Raw genomic sequence first — 22,848 nt, forward strand, 5'->3', positions numbered from 1 at the left:
AGGCTCAGAAATTAAGAACTTAACTTAAAATAGTTTCTCCAGCTCATGAAATGTAACTACATTACTAGTACATGCAGTTAGACACTGATCATCCAAAAGAACTCTTTCTATCTGCACTGGGATATCACCCAATAAAGTCAGAGGAAAGCCAAAATCAACAGGAGCTTTTTTCCAAGTTTCAAAATGTTCTTCTGAATTCAGCTCAACATTTCCAATACCTTGTCCATTATTCGAGTTAGTATGATGCACTTCACTTTTAGAATTTTTTAAGCAGGGCACATATGGTAACATTCTATGGCTACAAACAGTATTAAAAGCATGTTCATATTACGTAATTAAAGTCACTAAAACATTTTGTGGTGCATAAAGTCAAAGCCAACTCATGTCATGATTCATTTCAGTCAAGAAACACTCAGGAAACAGATATGCTGCGGTATGTCCTGAAATTAATGAGACTGAGTTTCTCTTAAATCAAGCAGTTGAAAGTGAAGTTCCAGAGTTAAAAGGCCATCAGTGAAGTCACCTTGGCACAAAGTGTACGTTCTGTTCTTATCAAAAAGATGTGACCAGAGAAGCCTCAAAAAACATGAGTACAGTAGGGTTTCACCATCTAAATGTAACTCCCTTGAGTTGCTATTTAAAACTAATTTCCTAAAAAAACTATTCTGAACCCCTAAAACAGGCACAGTCTGCTTTACATCAGAAGCAATATGCAGACATATGGCTCCTTAACATGAGGCTGCATGTCTTCAGGATGACCCCACGCAAAGCACTCAGCATTAAATTACTCAGAAACCAACATGGCAGAAAAAATTGCATGTAGAGGACCAAATTTGACAGAAGTTATCAGCTTCCTCTTTCTAATTTAAAAATAATCAAGATTACTCTTGCCTCAGCTCCATGCTGGATACCCAGAAGCAACTGAAGACATCACAAGGTTTGTAAGTTTGAGATCTTTTTTTTTTAAAAAAAAGATTATGTTAGGTGTCTGCTAATAGTGATGTCTAAAACAAAGGAGGAAAAAGAAGCATTTCTGAAGCACTGAATGATCCAGTAGCATTCTTCATAAACCATACAGGAAGAACAAATTTAGGTCACCAAAACACTTCTCATAAAAGATTCTGCTGAGATTTATGCCAGAGAAGCCCTGAATAGATAGGATTATACTGACACCTTGTATAGATACTACTCCTGAAGCAGGAGATTAAGAATATGCTCAAAAAGTCATGCTACCAGCCCCCAGAGCAGAAAAGCAATACCAAGCATAGAAAATCAAGAACAGTTGAAGCAATTAATCTAAAAACTGCGTCCAAACCCACTATTTCTTGGCAGCTTGTTTTAGCTTCTTGGCTATCATTTGCTGTTTTGCTTTTATTACAAAACTGACTGTAAAAACATTTTTACCAGAAAATTTTCACCATACTGTTCCAGAAGCTGAGGGCCTGGGAAAGGCACGCTTCCAAGGACAAGCATGGAACTTATAAATTCACTGAACCCTCACAAAGTTCAAATTTATGAATTTGCACAGGATCTAAGACTCTCAAATATATTTTATCTTCACTTTAGCTCTTCTACTTCTGTCATGACTTTGTCCATTTTGCTTCAGAAGTGTGTCATGATGAAAGAGACATTTGAAGATTGTGGGAGACTAGTACATATGTAAACGGGGAAAACAGCAAGTATCTGCCAAATAAAACTCTCTAATTTGGTATAATCCTTTAAATTTGACATTTTGTTTTACTGTTAACGGAGAACAATCTGCAAAAATACTCTCATATACGAGTTTCCATCTTGGTCTGGAAAGAGAAAAGGAATGATAGTACTGCCATATGCTGACTAAATTTGTCACCTGGAGATCCACCAGATTTGCATCTGAGAAGCAGAAAGGATGATGTGGTCAACAGTCATGGCTGTGCTATCATGGGTAGTGCAACACTAATGGCAAAAAAGATTAATTGAGAGCAAAGAGTGGGGGGCAAAATAAGTTCAGAACAAAGAAATTGAGCAAGAATACATGTGCAGTATTAAAGCAGGGACTATTCACTAGGATACCCCATCATTTCAATTAAACCTAAAAAAAATTTTAATCTTTATGTAAGCCACATTTTAGTACCAGTATTTTCAGACATAACACACAAAGTGTGCTAATGACTATGAAAATAACTATCATCAGACAGCAGATTGTCATAACCCTGTTGAAAGCGTTGATGTTTAACATATACTTACTCAATTCTTTTCCATCTTCAGGTTTATAAAATATTGTATAATTCCTGATAAATCCATTTCTTTTGTCCTTTGCAATCTCCTTCCATTTAATTGTAACTTCATTTTTCCCTGGAATATCTGTTTCAGCCACAGGTCCTTCTGATGGCTCTACACAGAAGCATTATAGATTAGAAAAAGTAGTACAACAATCTAAGTCCTGCAAAGTTATCTATCTGTGATACTTCACACATACCAGGGACAACAAATGTACAAGTAAGTATGTCACCTTGGTGCTCTGATATAGCCCTTAACTTTTCTCACCCTCTTTAATGTGTGATTTCTTGTGATAATACTTCCCCTCACCTATTCGGGCGCTTGCACCGTTCTCAGTGTCACTGCACCCAAATACCTCAAGACCATGAAAAGGCTCCATCCTCACAGCATCAGAGAGAGATCGAGAGGTAAGACATCCTTGTGCACCCATGGGGGAACTCAGGTGCAAGGTCTCTGTGTGTGCAGGACGTCTCTGGCTGAGCCAAGATTCAACTGGGGTCTCCAGCACCCCCAGCCTTCGCCCATTACATTAGACAGAGTCTTTCTCCCTGCACAATACGACCCCAGGCGCATCGCTTGTGACTTTGAGGCAAGAGCTCTCTGCGCTTCAGTTTTAAAACAAGTATCATCCCCCCCATTCTCTGACACCCTTTAGCAGCATCACAGCTCCCTATAAACAGGAAAGCACCCCAAACAAAGTTCTCATTGTGCTAGTAAGTATTACTCAAACATACAATACTCCATTACTTCCTCCTAGTAATTAATGCCATTCGGTAGGGCATTGTGCTACGTGTGTGTGCACACTTGCGTAGACCTATACACACACACACACAAATTGATATTTTCACCTGAAATCTTAAAATTACCAGTAAACCACGTTCTTTCAGCTGGCTGTATAAACCACTGAATTCAAATTAAAATTCTACAAATAAAGAAACCTCCTCCTCTCCCCCCCAAATGCTATTTCATCCACAGTTTCTATCCAATTACAAACGTCATGGCTTCTTACCATTTTTTATATGCAGGACTGCAAATATTTTGTTACATTATAAAATTTAACAAAAAGCAAGCTTTTCAAACCATCCATTTTATTCTGTCAGTGGATTTTCCTCCTATATTAGGACTGGTAAATGTACTCAGGCATTAAAATCAAGTTCAATTATATATCTAAATGAGCTGTAACATTTAAGAGATAGCAAGTTTAAAAAACTGTGTGATGTTTGTAGCTATACTCTTTTCAAGTGCTTTGTATACAGTATGTAAACTTTAGAACAAATGAGTGGATTCAAGCAGCACAGGATACAAATTTTCTTTACTGAACAATTCAGTAGCTGATCTATGAGCAGAAATCAGGAAATCCAAATCCTGTTTTTTTTGGCATCTACATCTCTTCCTCGGTAATGCCAGTATAAAATTGCTCAAAGATAATACACCCTGAGAGACAGTCCACAACACACCTTTCATAATATTATTAGTTTGAAATACGTACTTTTTTCTTGAACATAACTTTGTATGGAATACGGAGCTGCTACTTTATTTCCATAGAGAGGATACACTGAGATGTTATAGCACATAAATGGTTTAAAGTTTCCTGTAAAGGGAAAACAGGAATATTTACATACAATTCTCTATGTGAGATTAATACAATGGAAGTAGAGTAAATCACAGTGCAGTTCTAAATATACTGTTACAGACCTCTATTTTCTTCAACTTTTTAGCAAGCACAACATATATTAATTGCTTCACTTGCTCATTACTGCCCTTAATGCAATGTATTTTGTTTAGTAGTATTCGTAAGAGCACTTGGTTTCTGACTCATTTTTCACTAGAAATATTTTGAATGGGTACTTATACTCCAGCCTTAAGTAACTTCTCTTATTCATCTCATAAAAGTTCAAGGTTTTGGAGAAAGCTTTTGTTTTCGAATAACCCGTATTAAAAGATACCTCCTGGCATACTTTTAATTTCACATATCTGTAGGCTTACTGCACTGCAGAGGAGAGTTTTGTGTCACACATCAAGCAACTTAAAAGGCACAGCAGAGCCCCAGCTCTTAACGCTACGTGGATGTTCCGGTTATGCCAGCTGCAGATCTGCTGCTAACCAGCTGGACTCAAAAGCACAATTGTCCAAGTGAAATCTCTGCAGTACAATTTTATGTGTTTCAACACACAGTTCAAGCTTCTGTAAATGAAGTTTTGAACTCTGAACAATCCAGCAGCCAAGCAATGAACAGGGCGCACGCCCTACTTACAAGCAACTGTCATCAACTCTGAGAGGACACAACTGTGGCTTTACACCCCATGGGACAAAACCAGGGTAAAGGGTTTCCTAGAGCATTCCTCCTCAAGATCCGCAGCTTGTTCAGCAAGAACAACGGCTATCAGCAGGTACTTGCGTTGTAGCGGCTATCTGCTGCTTTTTCAGTCCCTTACACTTATTGCAACCCAGCAAAAGTTACGATGGACCACGTGTCGTCCTTAAAATAATTCCACAAAAGAATGCCAGAATCAGACCTGAATAACAGTAAGTCTGAATTTGCCTTGACTTTTCTAATGTGAGTTGTGCTTGGGGTAAACAAAGATTTCCTGATAATGCTGAGGAGGAAAGCTGGGGTTTTTGGAAATATTGAGAACAGCTATAAATAACATTTATTCCTCACAGTAAATTGCTAAAATAGTGTAACTTTCAGCATAAGACTCCAGACTGACCCATCTCAGTTCAATGTGTAATAAACTGCTCTTGAACTTTACTTCAAGCAGATTTTTTGTTTAATTTGTTTTACTATAGCATAGAAACAGTATTTAAATCACTGTTATCTGAGCCAGTAAGACAAATTGCATGAGTAAGCTAGCTATATTCATTATTAATGAACCAAGTGCTCATTTTCACTTCAGAAAATGCAGGGTACTTGTTTTCTGAAAACTTTAGGCACTCTTTTTCCCTGATGTAGGATTCAGGAAGATCCTTGTATGAACAAGAACCGCTTTCAAATTTGATAAATTTAATTTCACTAGTGAAGAACCAAAGAGCTAATAATCCAAGATCCACTTACAACATATATTACATATATTATATGAAACATTTTCACCATTATTTCTGTGTTTGTAAAAAAAAAAATATCCAAACAGATAAAGAACAGTAGATGCATTTCACTAAATGTAGTGTGCGTGGGATATTCACAATGACATCAACATACACCGCTTTGCCTTTGCACATATCTCTCGAACGCTGTACGTTGTTCGGTTTTTCATCGAAACTACATATACATAAGGAAAACATTACTTCTTAGAGAGATTATCTGTTAAAAAAAAGTCAGCCTCTAAAACAAAAAAGTGAGCAGATCCTCACCTATTTGTACCTGCATCACAAGGCCACTGAAATCTCTTAGAAATGCCTTAGGTCATAATACAAATGTGACTACGTGACACTAAACGTACCAGATCAACCAATCACTCCACTTGCTTATTTTAAAGTAGAATTCTCCCTCAAATCCTTTTTCAGGTTTCTCGTTCTCTCTCTAACACATATCTAGCACGTGATCATAGAATCATAGAATCATAGGTTTGGAAGGGACCTCTGGAGATCATCTAGTCCAACCCCCCTGCCAGAGCAGGGTCACCTAGAGCAGGTTACACAGGAACACGTCCAGGTGGGTTTTGAATGTCTCCAGAGATGGAGACTCCACCACCTCTCTGGGCAGCCTGTTCCAGTGCTCTGCCACCCTCAGGGTAAAGAAGTTCCTCCTCATGTTTAGGTGGAACTTCCTATGTTCCAGTTTGTGCCCATTGCCTCTTGTCCTGTCCCCGGGCACCACTGAAAAGAGCCTCGCCCCATCGTCCTGACACCCACCCTTTAAGTATTTATAAGCGTTGATAAGGTCACCCCTCAGACGTCTTTTTTCCAGACTGAAGAGACCCAAATCCCTCAGCCTTTCCTCATAAGAGAGGTGTTCCAGTCCCCTAATCATCCTCGTAGCCCTCCGCTGCACCCTTTCCAGCAGTTCCCTGTCCCTCTTGAACCGGGGAGCCCAGAACTGGACACAGTACTCCAGGTGCGGTCTCACCAAGGCAGAGTAGAGGGGGAGGATGACCTCCCTTGACCTGTTGGCCACGCTCCTCTTGATGCACCCCAGGATGCCATTGGCCTTCTTGGCCACAAGGGCACATTGCTGACTCATGGTCATCCTGTTGTCCACCAGGACTCCCAGGTCTCTTTCCACAGAGTTGCTCTCCAGCAGGTCAGCACCCAACCTGTACTGGTGCATGGGGTTGTTCCTCCCCAGGTGCAGCACCCTACACTTGCCCTTGTTGAACTTCATAAGGTTTCTCTCTGCCCAGATCTCCAACCTGTCCAGGTCTCTCTGTATGGCGGCACAGCCTTCCGGTGTGTCAGCCACCCCACCCAGCTTGGTGTCATCAGCAAACTTGCTGAGGGTGCACTCTATCCCTTCATCCAGGTCATTGATGAATATGTTGAACAGGACTGGACCCAGTACTGACCCCTGGGGAACACCACTCGTCACTGGTCTCCAACTAGACTCTGTGCCCCTAATCACAACCCTCTGAGCTCTATCTTTCAACCAGTTTTCTATCCACCCCACTGTCCATTCATCTAACCCACACTTCCTAAGCTTCCCTATGAGGATGCTGTGGGAGACCGTGTCAAACGCCTTGCTTAAGTCAAGGTAGACCACATCTACCGCCCTCCCCTCATCTATCCATCTAGTCATGCCATCGTAGAAGGCTATCAGGTTAGTCAGACATGATTTCCCCCTGGTGAATCCATGCTGAGTACTTCTGATAGCTTTCCTTTCCTCCACGCGCCTTGAGATGACACCCAGAACGAGCTGTTCCATCATCTTTCCAGGGATGGAGGTGAGGCTGACCGGCCTGTAGTTCCCCGGCTCCTCCTTCTTGCCTTTCTTGAAGACTGGAGTGACATTGGCTTTCCTCCAGTCCGCAGGCACCTCGCCTGTTCTCCAGGACTTTTCAAAGATGATGGAGAGCGGCCCAGCAATGACTTCCGCCAGCTCCCTCAGCACTCTCGGGTGCATCCCATCAGGGCCCATGGACTTGTGAATATCTAGATGATCTAATTGGTCCCTCACTCGCTCCTCCTCAACCCAAGGGAAGTCGTCTTCTTTTCCCGTCAGATCTTTTCCCGTCTTCAAATTCATTTTTTTGGTTCTACATTTCTCTGCTAAAATAGCATACATCTGTCATTGGCCTCCCGACTGGAAGATTCATGGTGTAAGATCAAGCCACAGAAGTGCTTAAACATGAAATCTGTAGCCTAATCTTATATCCCATATAAGGTGGGATATATAAGCATACATATAAGGAAATACCACCTTGCATGTTGCATGAAAATTGCAGAGTTAAAATTACTATTAAATTACATGCACAGATTTCAATAAAGCATGTAATACTGTTATTTTTGAGAATAGTCTGAGAAAAGTTGAATAAATTGATCCCTGTTCTTTACAGTTTACTTATAAATAAATATACATAAATACATATATATGTACATTGTTACAGCTGTAACTGATAAATGAACATACTTTTGTTAGTTTTCCAGATTGTAGAATTTGATACATATTGCCATGATCTACTAAAAGGATCTGTCTCCAATTCTTCATACCACTCCACTACGTATTCGGTTACTTCTGGTTCAGAGGCTATCCAGACCACAACCACTTCTTCATCTGTTGTAAAGGTCTTCACTGTTCCAATAATCTGAGGAGCTAAAAATTTAACACAAAGTGTCATCAACTCTATCTTCATAACAACTGCAGCAAGAAAACAAATCAATTATAGCAAGCTGAGACTGCTTTGTTAGAAGATGGTGGGACTTAGTCAAGGTTGAAAAAAAGTTTAAAAGGTTACTTTATACCTATGTTCACGCACATGTACTCAAAATACTTTAAGCACGTAAGAATTGTTACAATGAAAAGGGGAGGGGGGATTGAGGCGATGATACTCAAGGAGATTTACATATACGTAATCAAAGAGCACTCTCTCTTTTAGGATCTGAATTTTACAGTTTGTAAAATTTTACAAACCAATTTACTACCAACTTTACAGGTGGTGCAGATAAGCAAGTTTTGGTTGAGATGATAAAGGCAATAGGAAAACGGTAAATCAAGACAGAAAGGTCATGAATGACAGTGAAGCAAAAGTGAACCATCAACCTGCAGATCAGAGGTAATGAAAGTCTGAGTGAAAACCGGACCTGGCAAAGCAGAGGGAAAAAGCTTGCTGGTGAAGCAGAGGGAAAGAGACGTACGTAGGGGAAAAAAAGCATGTCACAGCATGGAAAAATCAGAAAAACATTTATTGTGGTGTACAGCAGCAGACAGGGAGGTAGTCAGCAACCTCCAGGACAAAATGACATCACGTCCATATATCCAGTTTTCTGACTAGACTGGAATTTGATTGAGCAATTCCAGGGGAATGCTTACACTTATGTCATGAGCGACTGCTGTAGGAGAACTGACTGAAGTGTCTCAAATGCAACCTCTCTTGGGGATCACAGGCAGGCAGCAGGATGTTGCAATACAAGGCTCACAGAGATATCAGGATTAAACCTAAGATTCAAAGACCACAACTGTTGTGCTAGAGTGGACAGGCTTCCTGACCCTGGCAGCGGCTGGGATGGGGCACTTTGGGAATGAGAGTGAAATGAAAATAAACACAATATTTCTCCCTTTGCTTCCACTGGTGCATCTTATGGACTTCTATTAAACACATCTTTGAATGATGTTGTTAAATGCACTACAATTAATGCCCTGTGGTAACCAATTTTATGACCTAGTGAAGGCATGAGAAAGAATTGGATGGGGCTCTATAAATTTATTTGTGAGACCCAAGGTTAAAGAAAAAAACAAAACCAAAAAACCCTCAGAAGGCAATAAAATAGAAATTCTAATGAGGTAAGAAATTGCTGATATCTCAGCAACTGTATCTCAAAACAAAAACCCCATCGATAATCGCCTACAACAAAAACATGATATGTGATAGCAAATTACAACAACCAGATAATATCGTTCTGACTACAGAGCTTTGTACATAATACAGTTCAGTATAGAGAGAGATCTATGACAAAAGTCCTTAGCACAATTTTGCTTCCATTATAACAGAAGTTAAACAGATGTCAGGAAGAGCATTTTTTGTTAATGAGAAAAATATATCACAATACTGAGAAATCTTACTTTTTTCATCAGTGGATGGAATCCTCAAAATAGCTTCAGGAGAATTTCCAGCAGAGTTATAGGCAGTAATAGATATTATATATGCCTCTTCATTTAAAAGTAAAACAATTTTTGTATCAGCAGAGGTGCTTGTCATTTTAAGCGCAGCATTGTTTTCTGGAAAATACTTTATTTTGTAGCCTAGAATTCTCCCAGAAGGTGGAAAGCTGTTTAATGGCTATTATAAAAAATATGCAGTAGTAAGTCTTTCACAGTGTTATTTGCACAGTCAAAAGTATATACTTTATTAAAGAGTCCAGATCAAATTACAAAATAATTATACTACATTTAGAAGAGCAAGGTACTTTCTTCAGTCCTATCTTCAGGACAGTCAGCTGCAGTGATTTCATTGAAGGAAATGTTCAAAAGTCAAATACTGAGATTTGAAACACAAAGAGCCTCTCATCACTCTACTAGACTTTGGTAAGCTGTAGTATTTAAGAGCAGTTGTAAGGACTTTATATCAGATTTTCCAGTGATCTGAACATAAAACTCTATCCATTTACCATTCAGAAAACAAAAGCCTTTTCAATTCTGCTTTAGTTCAGTGAGTATTTTTTCTGATGACAGCAAAACCCCCTGGCAGTCATATGTCCTACAACACTAAAATACTTCAACACAATATCAGCTGCAGGTTATTGATATGATAATCAATTCACAACAAGAATATATACCTTCCACATAAGATGTACAGATCTGCTTCCGGATGAGAGTGAAGACTCAATTACCCTCCACAAATCCACTTTTTCTGACGGAGCTATTTAAAGACACAAAAACATCTTCAGATTTGTCGTTATATTAAAAAGCTAGTGTAATATGGTAAGAACAATCAAAACATTTCAAAAGTACAGTTGGAGAGCAACTTACTGAAAAGTTTTCCCTTGTGTAATGTTGTGCTTTTTTTCCCTGATTAGTACAGCTTCTCTCTTTCCATAAGTTTCTTTCTGCTTTCTTTTATTTGTTAAGTTCTGGAAGAGATTTTCTAGTCTTGTTTTATAACTGGCAATTTAATTTCTCTACTTATAACTAATTTTATTGAACATACTTGCTACACTACATTTCTGCTACTTCGCAATGTTCAGTCTCCATCTACCCTCTTAATTTTTCCTCTCTTCACTGTCTGTCTGTTCACCCCTCTTCTTCCGTAGCCCTACGTTTTTTGTATCACCTTTCAAATCTACACTCTTTTCTGTTGTCTTTCAGATTTCCCTCTTCTATACTTAAAAAAAATACACAGTTTTTTTTAAACAACAAAATTCTAAATTCCATGGACTGATAATATGCTGAAATACAGTTTTCCATTATTAAATCCTAAAGCCCCAAAGAGTAACCAAAGAAAATTTTACTAAATTGTTAGCCTACCTTTCTCTTCCGTGCTCGCTGTTTTCGCTCTACTCCATTCACTCCAGAATATTGACACAACACTGATACACCGAATGGCAACTGAATATTCTGTGGAGTCCCACAGACCTGTGAGATTCCATGATCCTGTTTTCTCTGCAGAATTCAGACGGACAGTGACAAATTCCTGAAAGTAGATAAGTGAAGAAAAATTACTTACTAGAAAATTGCATACAGATATATGATGTAGTTTTTAAAAATAACACAAAGGATGTTATTTCGCGTTTCCCACCTCACTTCTCTGAAACTCAGAATTACTTGTTTCATATTTCATTTATCTGTGTAGCATCTTCGTTCTTCCTGTACAATTGAAGGGTTTGAAAAACTTGAGACCAAACTAGGTCTGCACTGACTGACCTGTGGCTTGAACTGTGTGCAGCTCACATGCGGTTCTAGAGCAGCTGTGCTGGCACAGCAGGTGCTGGATGATGGCATTTCCCACTGGTGGGAAGAAAGTGGATATTGCTAAAGCCAATACCACCACCATGACCTGGATACAGCTCCACCTCACAGTAGGAGCATCCCTGAGGAAGCAGTGACCAACTGCAGCTTGTGACCCAGCTGGGTACTTGTTTCTTTTCTTGTTTTTTGTTTCTGAGTTACAGGGTCCTCTAGCTTTTAGCCATACAACAGTGTGACTGTAGGCCATCCCAAAGGTTATCAGCATATGACTAAAATGAAAAGACCAATGAAAACATAGAAAATTCTGGTACCAAGAGAAAAAAAAGATGGGGCCTTTAAGTGGCGCAGGAAGACAAGAGTATGAAAAAATAATTGATGCAATATCTTCTTGGAAAAGTAATGACAAGGACAGTAATTTCCTTGTCTTAAAAGGAGCCCATTCAGATCTCACTGATGGAAGTCAGAAGCTAGATTGTTGTTCCAAAACAAAAGGTGAAAGAAGACATGAACACCAGGAACTGGAGTTGATGCATCAACTCAACTGGACTGACAGTGGGAAGTAGAAGATAATGAACTACAGAAAGATTTAAGTGTTTGTGTACAGAATGATTGATATAAACACTACACCAACATAACGTCTTCTCTTCCAAGTTGCAAAAATTAATCAATAATTAACAAGTCTCCTCCTCTCATATTTCAGATATTTGAAACAGAAAAACACTAAAATAAATGTTTGAGCTGTCTAATTCTAACAAGGTCAGCAAAGGTAAGTTTTAGAATAAGGAAGTTTCCTTCTTGAGAGCCAATCTGAAGTAGTAACGTCATGCAGATTTACAACAACAAAGGCAAAAACTCATGCAGAAATTCTTGTCTTCCACCAGTTGAACCCTCAAATAAAAAGCGAATCAAACTATAACGATACAAAATGCAGGCATCCACTCCTTTGAACACCGTAATAGTAAGTGTACTGCCTAATGAAACTGAAAATTTTAGTCCATTTAGTCCATGTTGAGTCTCAACAGACTCAATGTCAAAACCAGAAAACTGCTTCTATGAGAATGAACTCAGGGATCTACAAACCACTGCTAGGTGACAGATTCTTCAGCCTACCTGCAATAGAAAGGGCTTCAAAACAGTTATCAACCTTCTGCAGAACCTGACATAGAATTGCAGACACTCCATACTAGCTTTTAGTTACTTGCCAAAAGGCTCTTAAGAGTATTTAATTATAATTAGAAACTTAGTATGGGCAAGTAGAAAAACAGGTCATCTGTTTCTCACTCAGTAAAAACAGTTCACAGCAATCTATTTAGATAGTTTTGTTAGCAAGGCTTAAAAGGTCAAGAAAATATTTGGTATTTGCTCAAACAACTTTTTTTTGGTTTTGGCATATATGTACTGACAGACAGAAAAACAGCTCCTATATCATCTAACTGATGGTTTGAGACTGCCTTTGTTGGCTGTTGCCATTGGATTGGGTACTGACAAAACTACGAATCATGGCTGTCTAAGATCCTACAGAACTAAACTCACTGGATTTTTGTTTTTACTGATCATGGCTACTATTTTTTCTCTAGAATGTCTGTGGAAAAATGCAAGTAGGTTCTGAGGAAGAAACTGGATGTAGACTGTATTTGATAGGGAAAAATTAGACAAGTGATTTCTTATGCAGTTGCCAACAAATAGACATAATATACAATAATGTTGTATTTTCATAAAAAACATTAATGTCTTCAACATTTGGGATGGATCTCATATGCATGGAAGCATAAGGACACCAGTGTCTTGACTCCAAAAAGATAAACATCTTGAGCAGGTATTTTGAATATATATTAGTTCAGTTTCTAAGACCCCGTGTGGACCTGAGGCATCCTTCCCATCAGATCATCCCAAATACTATATCCTGAATCCAGCAATTAATATGTCATATCTACGGTAAAGATGCTTGCCATGAGAATGTGAGGAGGATGCTAATTAGAAACATCTTTAGTATCAGGAACTTTTTTAAGCCCTGAGGACTGCTTTAGGTTACCTTGATTAATTCTTCTCTCCCAGAATTACACATTTAATGCATAAAATAGTAAGGTCAAGGCAGACATCTCAGTTTAATGAACTTAAAAACACAAGCCAATCAACCTGGCCCATTCTTAAGTCTGGAAGAGGAAACAGTAAGCCTGCAAACAGAGTCACTTCCATACTGAGGAGCATTGGAACAGGCCATCTGAAAGAAGGAAATCACTAAGTACTGGGTTTTTTCTATAACAGTTCAATTTAAGTGTCAGAAAGACAAACTTGGAAAAATAACTTACGTTATTTCCCATCTTAAAAAATTTATACTTTGATTCATTTGAAAATTAATGTATCATTAGTACATCTCAATCCGACTCAACTGTCGTGGTTAGGAGTCAATGCTGTTTTCATTACCAGAACGTGACAACAAAATAAAATATTTTGGCTGACTGTGTGTGTAATCCCTTAGCCTAAGATCCCCCTTAGCCTTTCACAGAAATATATTCAGAAGTACGGTATGTACCAAAACAGACTTTTACCAAAAGGAAGAGAACAATTCATTCTAGATAACAAGACAAAGACCTTAAGGTCATGCATACCTAATAATGCTCCACTAAAATAATAAGGTTCTAATCATTATTTCCAGCTACTTGTTGCCTTTTTTTTTCCTGTTTAGCCTATTATAACATTAAGAAATCAGTCACAAATTCAGAAGAAACTTAACGTAGCTTACCGAAGAGTTTGAATACAAGTTTCTGTATTGAACATCACAAAATAAGTCTTGTGAAGGGTTAATCTTCTCAGGCATTTTCCAGGTTACTGTAAGCAACTGCCTTATGCCAGTGATTTTTTTAACTGAAAGTATTTCAGGAGGTTCAAATTTTTCTAGAATGGAGAAACAAAAACATAAACAGGGGAAAATTATTCTATAAAAGTTCAGAATTGCTCCACCTATGTGTGTTTCAAGAAGTTTATTATCCCAATAGTGCACATCCTATCAGGGTATTCACATGATGGTCTATTTTATAAAAATAACCCTACATATGGGAAGTTCTCTGTAAGAGAGATTGCACCCTTAACTGATTTAGAGCAGACAAACTCACTCTCAAACAGATGCGCAGATTTCTTTCATCTGTGTCAACACTGAAGCATACTACTCAGAGACAACATCAAGGGAAAGAAATGAAGTGGAGCTGGGATGCCAAAGTCAAAACAGCAGAAGAGGGAAGAATTCAGTTGAAAAGGATTTGAGGGGGAGAGAAGCTCCTGGGAATTGCAGAACAGGTGGTTTTTTAACTTTCCTAACCAGAAAGTGGAATAGCGGAGCTTACTGCCATCATTTATGATGGGTGGACCTGGCGAAATCATAATATCACTATGCATTTACCGCCGGATATTGCACTGACAGCTAGTACCACTCAAAAGTACAAAAGTACAGCCCAAGTACCACTGAGTTTGACAAAAAGTTTTAGTATATGGCCTTTACTTGTCAATAATTAAAAACTTAGTAATTTATAATGGATACATCAGACATTAGCTTAAAAAAATGTTTTTGTAGTTAGATATTTCATAGCATGAATACAGCACGCTATCATTTTTCACCACCTCTCAGTAAGACCAAGAAATTTCTGAAAATTGATGCTGTACCACCAATCAGCTCAAAGAATTTTACATGAAAAGGACAACAATTAAAACATAACAAGAGACTTGCTTCAACTAAATTGGAAGCGTCCAAATTTTGATGAAAAAAAATTGGAAAGGATGAAACATTTTATTAAGCCCTCAATGTAATTTCAGAGACTTTGTCATTTTAGTTAACAATTAAAATTAGATGGCATTTCCTAACTGAAACCAATTTAAATCCAAATAACTTTAAAACCAAATGCCCTCTACATAAACTAACTTTGATAACTTTCAGCATTTTCCAACCTGTACGTTATAGGGAGAGAAAAAGAACTAGGGAGGGTGCAGTCAGTTCAACATACACCGCTTTATCTTTATTTCACTCTTTTTTTTAATTACCTATTTTTTCCATAGGTATAGGAACACACTCTGATGAGGCTTCACCCAAAACATTTTCAGCTTTCACCTGAAAACAAAAAGAACTACTATATGGAATATCTGGATAATAAAACGAACACGACTCCGTTTTGCTTCGGCAGGAGCCCCCTGTATTAAGAACAGTCACCCTTCCTCCTGTCATCCTAAAAACAAAGGAGGAAAAAAAAAGAGTTAGAAACTAGAGGATTTTCTTAGAACAACTCAAATTGATTGTTGGATTTCTTTTCTATAAACATATAAATTATTATTTATATGTTTTTGAGGTTGCAGGTTACGTTTTTACTGGTAAACTTCTCCTTAGATTATATGTTTGTGCAAATGAATACTCTCTCCTAATTGTACTGCTCCTGCAAATGCATAAAAATAGCCTGCACAGACTCAATTAGTTTTAATTGCAATGAGTAAGACAACTTCCCATTAGCAGTAATGAAGAGTAAAAATCCATTAATAGGGGATCCACGTGATATTGTTATTTTCGATTAAAATCCCAAAGAGAAGTGAAATCATGTAACTCCACACAAGACCTCCTTTAAAAATACAGATAGATATACTTGTAACACATGCTGCATGGAACTACTTGATAACAAGCTGTTATACATATTTTAAATACGGGAAAAAGAAAAGCCAAATTGTACCACTGCCAAGCTATTACAAGGCAATAGAAATTTGACGGACTTTCCTGAAAGAACACACTGATAATACGCTGTCTTTACAGCATATACTTTTATAATAAGTAGTATGGGATGCCAAGCTAACAAAATTTATTTTACTGACCCACAGAGAAATTCTTCAACAAATAAAAACTCATATGCGGGGCCTGTGCTAAATATTTCACATCATGCAGTAAGCAAGCAGATCAAAAAGCATCTTGAGGCTGGTATTTCATGAACATTTTGAATCTCGTGTAAGCCTGCAGTGCTGCGAGAGGGAGCAGTCCTGCCTTCCCCAACACGCAAAGCTGTTTGTTCCCATCCACAGCTCCCTGCCCCCTGGTACCAGTGCTTTCCTAGTCATATGGTAAACTCAGCTGGGGAGTTATCTGGATTAACATTAATGGTTAGATTTTACTGGAAATAGTTCTGCAATCCAGTTCACTGAGTGGTTAAAGAAGAATTTGTGCTGGTACAGGAAGGAACAATATTGAAACTCACTTTCAGTAGCTCTTCTAGTTTACGGTTTCACGAACTCAGCTAAGTTATGAAATGTGGAAACACCAGAAGGAGTAAGAAAGTTCCACCTAATGAAGGTGGAAGCCTAACATGTGAAGCCTAAAATGGAGATAAAACTAATGTTCTCCCGCCCTACCGGTTAAATAAAAAAAGATACCATATGCTAGTATAACTTATAGTAAGAAAATGTCTCCTTTGGAGTCCGAATCCTTCCAGTTTTCAAGAACAATTTCAGACATTTTAGAAAACTCTTCATGAAATCATATTACCTATGGTCATGATTAGGCAGAAAAAGAGCACTACATGAAGCACCATTATGAAGAACAGATTGACAAGTATACTTGGGCCAAAATCTGTGCTATCGCTTCCAAAATTTTATCTGAGATCTGCTTTGGAACAACACTGATTTCACCATTTTCACAGTAACTTATGAAAAAGTAAGCTCCTAAACAATATTTAAAATTTATTCAAAAGGATCAAGTATTTATGCTTCTATAATGGGGTCACAAAAACACCAAAAAGCAGGGGCAACATAATTTGTATTTGTAAATACAAATCCCCAGATGCGAGCAATCCAAAAAGGACTGAAACCTTGTGACTCCAAAGGTCCTTAGGTTAAACCCTACTGGTGTCAAGCAGAGTAGCAGGGGCTTGAACAGTTTTAACTGGGAATTGTTTAAAATAGAGGAGGAATTAACCTTTTTTACCCATCCAAAACAAGTCTCATTAGTAACACAGAAAGTTTCTGGGTAACACTCCCACAAAGTGACTCCATTCTCCATTTGTACCCGGGGTCACACAGCTTTTGATCTAATTAGTAATGTTACTTCAAGGAAACAAGTGAACATCAATTTTGATGTAAACATGTGTCTACTGAATATTGGGTTAAGAATGCTCATTTCTTTTAGACAGCGTACTAAAAAGTTATCAGATTGTAACTTTTTTCAACCATTACTAACCACAAATTAATTGAATTTACTGAGGAAATACCATGACTCTGAACTCCATGATTTTTTCCAAGTTCTCTTTAAACAGAAGTCAGGATATAAGAAGAAGGGAGCTGGTGGCCCCACCCCAGCAATACAATTCCCAATACATCCTATACTTACATTTTTTTGTAAAGAGTATAGTTTGTCCTAAGATTTGTTTCTCTTCCTGATGTCCAGGTGCAGCTAAGTTTGGCTTCAACGTAATAAATACAGGAAATATTTCCCGGTGTGTCTGGTGGAACTACAATGACACAGGTTAAAAAAAAAAAAAGAAAGTAAGTAACTTTAACATGTAACTGATTTTGTTGGTCAAAAAGCAGATTATGGCAAACTTCACCAAATTTCTTGCATAGCACTTTATTTTATAATTACTTACTGCCCTCAAAACTCCTCACAAAACTAAAAGCAAAACCACTCTCTCTTTCCCTGGGGAAAAAGGGACATTTTCTCCATCTCTTTCTCAGAAGTACTTAACTAAGTGGGCCTGAAGGTATTTTTGCAGTAACTCATTAACAACCTTATATCAAACCACTACATACATTGTCCTGAACCTCTAAGTATACGCACTGCTACACACCTGTAGATCACGGCCAGTGCAGAGAGTAAGAGGGAAATAAAGAAACAACACAAAAGTTCAGGAAAAGGCATTCTCTGAAAGATAAAACTCCTCGTGGTTTCCTTCTCCGGGTGTCTAACCACATACCCTATGGAAACCCCTAATCTGAGGAGCCTGCGTGACCTCAGAGTGCAGAAGACAACTTCCTGGGAAACACATCCATGTGACCTTGTAGAGGTCACTAATTCTGGACTCTCTTTATCTTATAAACAAGGTTACACAAAAGAAACAAAGAAACAATCCTCTGCCATCTCTGTAGTCTGAAATCATCCATTACAATGTGACACTGTCAAAGACTTCTTTCTTAAAGCCAGACTTCTTCACTTGATAGAAGAAATTTGAGTTGAAAGGAAGAGAACTGCACCCAGTGAAATAAACTGGTTGAAAAAGCCCTCTGTCCACATTAGTACTTTTCTGTCCCACCTAATATAATACTCAAAAGATCTTTCTTTTTTTTGACAAGCACACTAGACTTTGCAGACAGGCAACACCTTCTGATGGTTTTTATTCCACAGATGTATTTTTCTGTATTTATTGCTTCTTTACTAGAATGGGACCCCCAGGCATACATAACTATGATCTGGACTTAATCTGTTCAATACATTAGAGAATTTGCATACATATTTATTCTGTAACCTTCTCCATAAGAAATTGTAATTATGATTTCTTTGGAACAGAACATTTCTCCCCCCCTGGAGAAAGCTCAAGTTGTCTAGGGTAGACAAAGGACATAACCAAAGGGACAGACAGCACACTCTAAACTCAACAGAAAACCTCCACTCACTCCAGCTGGCCAAAAGTCAGGGTCAGAGAAGCTATGGACCACTGTCAGTAAGGAACGACTGCAATTTCATGCTTTATTTCAGGGAAAAAAAATAAAAAAGAAAAAAAAAAGTTGTTTTAAAAGTATTTTTTTACAGGAAGTTATTGAAAAATGTTACATTTCATTTTTCCGCATTTCTACTTACAGCCAGATTTAACTTCAGTGTGAACCAGAAGCTGTTCCTTGCCCAAGTACTTAGTGAAACATTTCACATGAGCTTTGCTGTAAGTGAAATTATGGATGGTTATACTAGATACAGTCTCGTTCACAATGTTATAGTTTTCCTGGGCAATCAAATCATGATTCAATTTCCAGATGATGTGGCTTGCATTTCTGTGAGGTGTGTAGCGTTTTCCAAGAACACAAAAGAGTTTCAGGGTGGATCCTCTTTCAATTTCAGGAGATGAAGGAAAAATGTCAGCATCTCTGATAGAGTTCTCATCTAAAAACAAAATCAAAGATAACACATAACCTAATTCCTTTTAAAACACCAGTGGGAAAATTATAACTTTTTTTGTTGTCTACAGATCATTTAATTAGGTTTTTTTCATATGGAGTTCAAATAAAACGCTCAGTCACTTGAATCAGGTATTGCTATTTGGAAACTCAGTTCACATTGATTACTATATTAACATAGGTATTATATAAGAATGATGTTTCTATACCTTCCCAGAAATTTCAACTTGAATGTTTTCTAATAGCTGAACATGAAAAAAAAAGACTCTTGTCTTTTAAATCTGTTGTTAAAAACATTCCTGTAAAAGGTATGTAAAATGCATACCATTTAGATGTTATCATTACTAATTGCTATATCAGAAAATACATCAAACTGATAAGTTGTAGATTTACAACTAAGCTGAAATATATTTAATATCTCATTAGTACTTTACCCCTCATAGGATTTATATTGCCAGATACAGTGCAGGAATTGTATGCAAAATGCATGTAAAAGGAAAACCCAGAAGCAGGCCGAATGAATTAATTCAGAAACAAAGTTATCAAACAGCGCGTGAATCACCCATTAGAGTCCTGCAAGGACCTAGCTGTTTATTTTTTTGCTGCTACTTATTTCTTGAAGCTAAATTTCATAAGTAATCTGTTAAATAAAATTTAAAAAAAAAACCAAACAACTTCTACAGATAGAATTTCTTTACTAGAATGTAGTAATGAAAGGGAATCAAGAATTAAACTTTCTTCCTTGTTTTCTGGCATTTCTCTCCTTTCAGGTATATTAACAGTAAATTGCTTCCTATGTTTCTTTTTGTGTCCTTTTTGTTTCTAAGTAATTTCTTTATGTTTCAAAGTTATACTAATGGCTGTTTTACACTCTACTGCACAAATTTTACTTTATATCAGTTGCAAGCAATTACCTGCACTGTTTCGTGTATTGTCCAAGCTCCTACAAACATATGCCCCGCTCTTCCACGTAATCCCCAAACAATTTAAGCCACAAATACCACTATATAATAAATTTATGTTGTGTGTTAAGTTGCATATAATAAATTGCATGTGAAATGTCAATTATTGTCCTCGTGATTTCCTATTCCAACTTATAATATTCAACAGAATCAGTTTATAGTGCCACCACACAAGGAGCATTTTTAACCCTCGCTGCTGTCATCCCCTTTGCACGCCGCAGGTGCCTGCGTAGTGAACCAAAAGGAAACTGATACAGATGAGAAATAACAACCTGGCAAAAAATAACATCGTTCTCCCTCCAGATCGGATTCCTCGCCACTTCACAACTAGCCACACAAACATGCGCTCCAGCGGAAGGAGAGGGAGACGAGAGGCAGAGGAAGTGCGGAACTACCTGCTCTTCCAACTTCAGAAGTTACCTGCACTGGCTTAAACTGACTGTGATACTACCACATTAAAAAAAATTAAAATAACAAATTGAAAAAATCAATAGTCACACGTTGTTAAGTGACATTTAAAATTAGGAATGACAACATTAGTAGTCATTGCATGAATCTCTGAATAGGTAATATTTGACTTAAAACAGTCCAAAACCAGCAGACATTAGCTGCATTTTAAGTGTTCATGTTTTACACAAACATTAATTTGATCCATCAGCAGATCTCCAAAGTTACCACCTTTGCAACCCAACAAGAAGTGAACTATGATATGACTTCCAGATGCAGATTACCCTTCTATATCCTGTGCAACAGGGAAACAAAGTAAGTTTTAAAATACTTCTCTTTTTGAATACTTGAAATACAAAAGAAAACAAATCCATCGCAATTAACATTCCACAAGAGGACATCAAGACTGATATAAATTGATCTTTCTCTCTATACTGTACACTACTTAGTCAATCACCTATTCACTTCTATTTTTAGAATACATTTTTTTCATTTCAGAACTCTTTGACGTTTCATTTGGAGAAGGTTACCTTTTGGAAAACTTTCTTATGGCAAGACAGGTGCTAATAATTAGGAAACATACCTGCTACAGAGCTGCAGAGCAGGACGAACATCCAAATCAAACAGATGAACATCTCCTTTTCAGGAACTATGGGCAGGAAATGCTGTCGTAAAAACAAAAATAATATACTTCAAGCAAAGATGCCCCTGTAATACTTCATAGGCATTTGTATAGGAGTTAATAAGGCTATTCAGCATTTCTCACTTGTGTTCAAGTTAAGTACTGCTTTGTCTAAGTGTTACTTTCCTGCACGATGGGAGAAATTTGATGCCGTTTTCCAAAGATACGTGTATATGTATGCTATAAAGAAGAGAGAGGTAAGTGCACCTGAAATCCTTCTGAGGGCAATCCAATCCACCTAAATAATTTACTTTCCAAGGCCCGTGTAAAGAATTGGTAAGAAATATATCTACACCCGCTTGACATCTGGCCTGCGGAGCCATCTTCTGAGCAGATTCACTCAACAGAGGGAATTCTTTTGAAAAGGAAGGCTGTTGCAGGAGAAGGAATGATTCACATCTCTTGCGCATCAGCACCTAATACAATAATTGTTCAGGAAGTGGGCAACAGTTCCAGGCCATCATCCACCCAAGAGAGGGTGAACTCACATTGGTTTTATCCCAACTAAGTGCTCCAGGCACCAGACTTGAGGACACTGCAGAGGCAAGGGAAGGCACCTCTCTTTGGCTTGCCCTTTGAAGCTGAACTGCCGTGCAGCCAAAAAACCCCAAAACTCTGAGGTAAGAAGGAGGAAAGCAAAGAAGTAGAATGATTTCTTCTAAAAGTACAGCTGAATCTAGGGTTCCAGGGGAAAAATTACAGAAATCAAACACTCCCTTGCCTCAAGCACTGCTGTCATCACTCACAGAATCGCAGAGTGGAGGGGACTTCTGGAGGTCATCTGGTCCAACCACTCTGCCCAAGCACAGCCACCCACAGCCAGTTACCCAGGAGCATGTCCAGATGGCTTTTGAAGCTCTCCAAGGATGGAAAGTCCACAACCTCTCTGGTTTACCTGCTCCAATGCTCGGTCACCCTCAGAGTGAAAAAGTGTTCCTGATGTTCAGAGGGAACCTCCTGTGTTTCAGTTTGTGCCCATTGCCTCCTGTTCTGTCACTGGGCACCACTGGAAACAGCCTGGCTCCACCTTCTTTGCACCCCCACTTCAGGCATTGACAAGATTCCTGCTGAGCCTTCTTGGAGGCCGAATAGTCCCAGCTTTCTCAGCCTTCTCCCATATGCTCCAGTCCCTTAATCATCATTGTTGCTGTTCATTGGACAGTACATCCATGTCTCTCTTGTACTGGGGAGTCCAGAACTGGACACAGTACTCCACCAGTGCTGAGCAGGGGGAAAGGATCACCTCCCTTGACTTGCTGGTTACAGTCCTCCTGATGCAGCCCAGGATACCACTTGACACATGGGCACCATGCTAATTC

The 22,848-nt window shown here is 38.3% G+C and overlaps 1 protein-coding gene across 3 annotated transcripts in view; it reads right to left on the reverse strand.

Moving 5' to 3' along the window:
• The window catches only part of IL31RA (interleukin 31 receptor A), a 42,286-nt gene that overhangs the window by 10,868 nt on the left and 8,570 nt on the right, over positions 1–22,848 (reverse strand). For all 3 annotated transcript variants that reach the window (XM_063321089.1, XM_063321087.1, XM_063321088.1), the window contains 11 exons: positions 21,431–21,512; positions 19,128–19,424; positions 17,664–17,784; positions 15,347–15,528; positions 14,058–14,209; positions 10,874–11,039; positions 10,186–10,268; positions 9,473–9,689; positions 7,823–8,005; positions 3,749–3,850; positions 2,227–2,373 (listed from right to left, as the gene is read on the reverse strand). In XM_063321089.1, the coding sequence (XP_063177159.1) occupies positions 2,227–2,373; positions 3,749–3,850; positions 7,823–8,005; positions 9,473–9,689; positions 10,186–10,268; positions 10,874–11,039; positions 14,058–14,209; positions 15,347–15,528; positions 17,664–17,784; positions 19,128–19,424; positions 21,431–21,482 (1,702 nt within the window). In that variant the 5' untranslated portion in view covers positions 21,483–21,512. The remainder of the gene's footprint in view (positions 1–2,226; positions 2,374–3,748; positions 3,851–7,822; positions 8,006–9,472; positions 9,690–10,185; positions 10,269–10,873; positions 11,040–14,057; positions 14,210–15,346; positions 15,529–17,663; positions 17,785–19,127; positions 19,425–21,430; positions 21,513–22,848) is intronic.

The sequence above is a fragment of the Chroicocephalus ridibundus genome, chromosome Z, assembly GCF_963924245.1.
Source record: "Chroicocephalus ridibundus chromosome Z, bChrRid1.1, whole genome shotgun sequence".
Taxonomy (NCBI): Eukaryota; Metazoa; Chordata; class Aves; order Charadriiformes; family Laridae; genus Chroicocephalus; species Chroicocephalus ridibundus.